The sequence below is a fragment of the Sinocyclocheilus anshuiensis genome, unplaced genomic scaffold, assembly GCF_001515605.1.
Source record: "Sinocyclocheilus anshuiensis isolate Anshui unplaced genomic scaffold, SAMN03320099.WGS_v1.1 scaffold412, whole genome shotgun sequence".
In the NCBI taxonomy this organism is placed as follows: domain Eukaryota; kingdom Metazoa; phylum Chordata; class Actinopteri; order Cypriniformes; family Cyprinidae; genus Sinocyclocheilus; species Sinocyclocheilus anshuiensis.
Genome location: NW_015558661.1, coordinates 1,361,751 through 1,369,376, shown reverse-complemented (window position 1 = coordinate 1,369,376; position 7,626 = coordinate 1,361,751). Strand labels below are relative to the sequence as shown.

General features: G+C 33.9%; 1 protein-coding gene across 1 annotated transcript in view; it reads right to left on the bottom strand.

Annotated features, from left to right (window-relative positions):
* Positions 1–2,432, bottom strand: part of LOC107681185 (DNA polymerase delta 3, accessory subunit) — a 5,937-nt gene extending 3,505 nt beyond the window's left edge. Inside the window, 8 exon segments of the mRNA XM_016477396.1 lie at positions 42–230; positions 334–406; positions 487–742; positions 832–964; positions 1,373–1,412; positions 1,516–1,618; positions 1,710–1,765; positions 2,259–2,432. Of these exon segments, the coding sequence (XP_016332882.1) occupies positions 42–230; positions 334–406; positions 487–742; positions 832–964; positions 1,373–1,412; positions 1,516–1,618; positions 1,710–1,765; positions 2,259–2,315 (907 nt within the window). The 5' untranslated portion in view covers positions 2,316–2,432.
* Between the last annotated feature and the right edge of the window lie 5,194 nt (positions 2,433–7,626).

The following is a 7,626-nucleotide window of genomic DNA, read 5'->3' as shown; positions in this document are numbered from 1 at the left end:
AGTATAAATAAAAATTTACTTCAAAAAGGAAAAAAAAAAAAGTAAACCTTACTTCCGAGTGTCTTTTGATTCAACCTTCAAAGCATTGGACACTTTGGATTGTTCCTCTTTAATGTCAATCTCAGATTTGGGAGATGTCTGTGACTGTTTCATACTTGCAGTAGCCGATGCTGTTGAGCTGCCGTCCATCTCTTCTTTAATGCTTTTGTTAGGTTTTTCATCAGCCTTTTCTAAATTTCAGAGGAAAATGTTTTGTTTGGTTTACTTTGTTACGCATTGTTTCTTGCATTTTTTGTCTTTTTTTTTTGGCAGACAAGAAAGAAAAACACTCACTTTGGGCAGACTTCCCAAAGAAGTTACTCATCGGGTTCATTTTGGAGGCTGTTTTGCTTTTTGATGTTTCAACCTACAACATAGGAAACCATTATAAATTTCACACACACTCTTGTGTTCCATCAACATTAAACTATAGAGTTACACTCTAACCAGAGAAGAATCTTCTTTCTGCTCTGTTTTCACTTCCTTGCTGGATTCTTGGCTCTTAGAAGCATTTTTGCTTGCAAACATTCCCATGATGCCTGCTGGCTGCTTAGCACTGGGTTTGGAGGTAGCTGAAGTGTTTTCATTCAAGCCAGGCTTACTGATTTCCTTCTCCACTGGAGGGACCAAAGCCATCTCTTGAGCTCTTTGCAGTTCCGCAGATGACAAAGAGACCGCCGCAGCGCAACGTATAGCGCTGTACCTGAGGAAAGACCAGAGATATTGGATGTGGCACAACTTTAGCATATGATGCATGCACGTGACATTACAGGTTATATGTGCATCACTTACTTGTTGCAGTTTTTTAGGTTCTCCTTAACAGCATCATAATCTGTATTGTAAAGTGGTGAACTATCCTTCAGCTCGGCTCTCTGCACACTGTACACATGCACACTGATGGTCACGTCCATCTTTGCTTTAACAGCTGTCAAAAACAAATTCCTCTACTGAATATTTAAAAATGAAAATCACATGAAATATTATATAAATGTTTTTTTCTTCCTGTATTTCCTGCTTTTATATAATAAAATTAAATATTAAAATAAATTGTGTATTTATATTAATTAATTTATATTTTAAATTAATATATATAGAAATTAAATTAAATCGAAATTAAAATGATGCCAACACAATGATAATATAACAGAATAAATAAAAAAAAAAATATATATTTTATTAATATATTTTAAATTATAAAGATTATAAGTACAAATATAAGATCACCTATGTGAGATTAGAGAAGCCTAACATTTTTTAGCCCAGGATTAATGCATTTTTGCCTATTATTACTGCTTTTTGTTGTAATTTACAGATATAAATATGGTCATCTTACCATCAAGCTTGTCCTCACGTACTACTGACACTTTGTGGCACTAAAAGCAATGGAAAACATTCAACTGCAGATCTTAAAATAATAGTTATTTGGGAAACATTAATTTCACAAAGGTTAAGCAATTATCAGATCTCAACCCTTACCGTACTACCATTCTCAACACACTTCCCAGATACTAGGTAGGTGACATGAAGGGGAGTGCCTGAACTTTCATTACGTTTCTGATGCAGGTAATGATACAACATTCTGCAAAAATGTTACTTGAACATTAGTGATTCCAACAGATCATCAGATGCTTGAATACCTTAAAAGTGTCGTAAAAAAGGACAGGACTTACTGTTTTGCTATGTTGACGTGGACTCCAAGAGTTAAACTGAGCCATTTGTAGGTGACCTGCAAAAATCAAAACATAAATGCTGAATAGTTGATAATGCAGCTAATAACTATTCTCATGCTTACTCTATATAGACTGAATAATGGCATTTGATTACTATAAAACTGGTACTGTGTATCTTTAACTACACGTTAACAGTCTGTCAGTGACTAAACTGATTTCTTACTAGCATTAAGTGTAGTACAATTTTTTTTGTTCGCTTAGAGTCGGATTTGATTAAGTTAAGATGCAACATGGGATCGCGCATGTGGTTGCTTCACTAAAAATAACCAACTCATAAGTGTCATTCGGAAAACAGACTGCACAGAAAAAAATGTTAACAGAAAAGAACGGCATGAAAATCATTCGGTAACGTTACCGATATTTCTCGTGGTCCCCAGCCCTGAACAATTAAGTAAACTAGCATGCAGCCACTTGAAAGCATTTTGGTATATCAACCAACATTTCACATTTACGATGACAAGAACGATATCATTATAAAAAACGACTTACGATCTTATTTTGATCATTAACAAATTCGTCAATATTGTCTAAATACAGGTCATCCATATCCGGAACGACTGGCTGCTACTTCAAGTTTACGCTAGTGATTGAAAGACAAGAGTCGCCAAACGCGGGAACTGCTGCTGAACCGTATTTACGTCCGGTCACGTGGGTTGAAGCGTCGAATAGCAGAGACACACTGCACAATACAAACATGTGTATTCGCTTTTTATCATGCTTACGCCACCTGTATTTTATCATGGACTGGTAGTAGGTTTGCAGGTTATTTCAGTTGCTTGCAGATTCTTGTATGTTCTTTTTATTCCACGAGCTCTTGTAACCCTTCAGAAAAATGACCATGGTAAGCATGATACCTGTCATCATTCCTATAAATAATTTGAAATATCTGTAACTTACTAACAGCCAGGAATGGGCAGTATTTCAAATACATGCATTTGAAATACAAAATAATATTTTGTATTTAAATACAAAATACTATTTTGTATTTAAATACATTTAAGTTTAGTATTTGTGTATTTTCAAAAGACAAAAATACTTTTTTGCCAATCAACCTCTTAATTAGACTGCTGATTTCCTGGATCAACAAGTATACAAAAATACTAAGATTAAATGTATTTAAATACAAAATACATTTGACTTTTTCCAAAGGTATTTAAATACAAAATAGTATTTAAAATACATGTATTTCAAATACTGCCCATCCCTGCAGGAAATCAGCAGTCTAATAAGGAGGTTGATTGGCAAAGTACCTTATGTATTTTGAAAATACAAAAATACTAAGATTAAATGTATTTAAATACAAAATACATTTGACTTTTTCCAAAGGTATTTAAATACAAAATAGTATTTAAAATACATGTATTTCAAATACTGCCCATCGCTGCAGGAAATCAGCAGTCTAATAAGGAGGTTGATTGGCAAAGTACCTTATGTATTTTGAAAATACAAAAATACTAAGATTAAATGTATTTAAATGCAAAAAGGTATTTAAAAACGAAATGGTATTTTGTATTTCAAATACTGCCCATCCCTGCTAACAGCTTTGTTACTGCCGTAGCTAAAACAATGCAACAAGCGTTCAGATTTGGTAAGTATTTTATTTTGTTTTATTTATTTTTTTTATTTTACAGTGGTGCCAAGTAACATTTTTATTGTAGCAACAATAACGGTTGGAACAAATAATGATCTTTAAATTAGCATCATATGACCCCTTTAAATTAATCTTTAATTTATTAAGTTATAATTTAATAAATATGATTATAATATAGTTTAGTTATTTGAAGTTATGCATAGGTATTTGGCAAAATCTATATGGTTATCATGGTAAAGTTTTAATGTATTATTTAAAATGGCACTTGTTTTTTAGTTTTTTTACCCATTTTGCAAAATCAGTCTTCTTGTCAGTTTTTGGGTGCCTTGCACTGAAACAAATATCTTTTTTTTTCATCAAAAGTCTGTTGGAAACAAAATATTTTTCTCAAAATAGTTATTTGAAATAACTTATTACCTTAGCTGCTCAAATGAATAACCTGTTTGCGCTGTGCAAGTCACTTAAGTATGGATTGCCCACTTTTGGTTTCAGTTGATAGTTGACAACCACAGAACTGATTATTTTATCTTTTTTTTTCTCCTCCTAGGTCAGGAGAACAGGTTTTAAAAAGCCTTGGAATCACAAATTTACAGAGAGGTAAACAATAGAGTATGGATTGCCCACTTTTGGTTTCAGTTGATAGTTGACAACCACAGAACTGATTATTTTATCTTTTTTTTTCTTTTTCTCCTCCTAGGTCAGGAGAACAGGTTTTAAAAAGCCTTGGAATCACAAATTTACAGAGAGGTAAACAATAGCCTATTAGTTTTATTATTGCATCAGTGCTGTTTTATATATTCAGACAAAATAACAGTTCATCAGAAGACCTAAAGGCAACTATTCCATGTAATAAACTGTATGGTTCGCCTTAACATGATGGTTTGAAATTCTTGATCATCAGATGCTATTAGATGACAATCAGTGTTATATACAAGACCATTTAAAATATGTTAATCCTTAAGGCATCTCCATGTATATGATCCCAAATCAAACATGCAGTCATGTGATGAGTTAAAGCAGAGAATTATCATAGGTAAGGCTGGATTCACATAGTGGAATTTTGAGGAACATCATTTCCAGTTCTCAAAGAAAATGTGATACACAGCACCTGGAAAAAAAAAGAAGGAAAAATAGAAGTATATTTTAATATAGTTCATAACTGATATGACAGATTATTGCTATGATATTAGGCATATACCAGAACTTACAAGAATCCCTTGCCACAGCCTAAGGGTCCAAAGTAAAGCTCAGAAGGCAGACACACTCCTTGTCTGCAAACTCCACTGAGACTTGCACAGCTCCAGGGAAATGACGCAGCCTCATTCTCTTTGCCTTAGACAGAAATTAAATGCTTTAGCACTGAAAGATACAGTAAAATGAGCCAAAAGTGATTTGGAGCCATGTATCCATGATTTTGTCCATGAGATTTGCTGTTCAAGGTTTCCCAGTTTTAGATTTACACAAGCACTTATGCCTTAAGTAAAAAGTTAGTCAATTTAAACACTTCTATCACTAAATGCAAAAAACCCAAAACTTACAGTGCAATGCTAATACGACAAGGACAAGCAAGACAAGTATACTCTGAGGTTTCATGTTGGTATCTTCAGATGATGATAGCACTCCCAGGACGTTTGCGCAGTACTCTGGTCAGGCTCGGTCTTATTTTCTAAGTGAAGGAGTGACCCAACTGAAGCCACTCCAATCAGACTTTAAGTTAAAAATTGAATTATGTAATGAATGGACATACTGTTCTTAATCTTATTTGGTGTAATCAGAAAATACCAATACACAAGAGTACCATCACGTGTTTGAGGCTGCAGCAAATTATCATCGTAAAAAAAAAATCACGACCTGATCCGAAACACATGTTTATCCTGACGGCTATAATTTTTAGGTGTCTTAACAATCTTGAGGATCCTCACATTGCTGAGATGCTGGTCTCTATAGTTGACTCTTGTCTGAATATATGCTAATGTGGCGAAACACAAAAAATACAGTGATATTGAAATTTTAGTTTGGAGGATAAAATTCACAAAAATGATCCTAATGTTACCCAGTAGAAAAAAATGCACTTCAATAATGTACTTAAAGTACTCTATTTTCACACACAAATTTTGTACTTAATATACTAAAAATATTCGTTAATATTTCTTAAGGTAATGTAGTACACTTGAACCCTAGTGTATGAAAGATTGGTTCAAGTGTACTACAAGTGGTGACTAAATTTATTTTTTTTAATCCAGAGAAAGTATGTTAAAAGCACATTTTAATTTATATTCATGGTGTCCCAAAATAGCACATTTGAGTACACTTAGATGTTTTTAAGATGATCTTAAGTAGTACTAAATAATAATGTATGGTATATTAAGTACAAAATTAGTGCATGAAAATAGAGCACTTTAAGTACATTATGGAAGTGCACACTTTTTATTTTGCCTGGGTATATTTTTGAACTATATGTTCGAACATATAGAAACACTTTTTTAAGATAACACACATATTTGTATAATTGGAATTTTGACTCTTATATAACCTTATATTTATTGCCCTTTTGAAAACTGTCTTGCTGTATCAACTATATGTAAAGAAAATATTACAATAATATTTCATTTCCAATAATGTAGTTAATGTATATTTAATTTTAAATGAAATAAAAGACAAAACAAAAGTTCTTTGGAATGAAGAAATGGCACAGTTGCATGGTATGGTTAATAAATGTCAACTTTAAATTAGAAATATATTTTAAATGTATATAAAACATTTAGTTTACAGTTGTTATTATATCTTGCATGCACTGTATGTGCTCTACTCACACATTATTTAAGATGTAATATTCTTGCACTATATTTTCAGATTTAGTAATCAATGATAGGCATTAGCAAATAACAATAATGGATCAGTATTCAATCTTTTAGATACTGATTTGCCAGTAATCTTACAGAAATTGGGGGTGGCATATAGTTTTTTTAACCAGAAGATGGTACCAAAGTGTTACTTTGATATGTTTAATAGTTTCAGTGTTCCATTGTTCATAACATCCTATACAGATCCACTATGCATGTTTTAATGCATGTGACACAGACTTACTTTGTCGGCTTTAATAGAACAAAAGATATCCAGTGTCAAATGCTAAGACACAAGCACTTATATAAATATACATATACTTCTCTCAGCTATTAAAATCATGTAGCATTATTAGTACAGCTTAAAGAATGAAATATCCTGTTTAAACAAAACCAATAAAACTAATCCTCCAAAATAAAATGTCTCGGTTACATATGTAACCCTTGTTCCCTGAAAGAGGGAACGGAGGCGTTACATCAGCAGTGACTGACGAATTGGGATCTCGCTAGAGAGTCCAATCACCTTCGAGTGTTAACAAAACAAGCCAATAAGTGTTGGCGTGCAAGCTTTGCGTCGCGCACCCCGCCCCGCAGCGCGGGTATATAAGGAGAGCGCGTGCAGTCACACATTCAGTATTTCGCTGAGACGGTGGTACAGCAAATGTGGCGACGGGACATAACGTCTCCGTTCCCTCCTTCAGGGAACAAGGGTTACATATGTAACCGAGACATTCCCTTTCAGGCAGTCACGTTCGACGTTACGTCAGCAAAAAAAAAAGAAAGTAATAATTCCTTACATTTATATAGCGCTTTTCTGGGCACTCAAAGCGCTTTACATAGAAGGGGGCATCTCCTCAACCACCACCATTGTGCAGCATCCACCTGGTCACATCCAGCAGTGACTGACGAATTGGGATCCCTATGAAAGCGCCACTATTGCTGACCCCCTCCAGTGCCCTGCGAAAGCCGGCAAGTCCCCACACGCCAGTTGGGGCAGAAGATAGGACAGGGCTTAGGCAGAGGCGTCCGCCTGTTCCATACAGTGGGATATTGGATAACACTGGGAAAGCGTACCCAAGTAGGGGAACGCTATGGAAGCCACATCCTGCGTATAGGAGGTATTATGTGGAAATTACACATATGGACTGGCCATAGGGCAGTGCTACATATGGAAAGTCCCTGTGGTAGACTCCGCCAGCCTGGGGTGAGATCAATATGAAGCAAGGTTATTATAGTTTTTCATTTTTAAATTTTAATAGTTTTATTTTAATATCGTTTTCAAATTTGCTATAAAATTCAGTTTAGTTTTTATTAGTTTCATTAATATTGTTGTTAGTTTTAGTTTAATTTTTATTTTGTGAACGCATTTTTATTTAGTTTTTATATAGTTTAGTTTCAGTTTTAATTAAAGTTTAGCAGAATT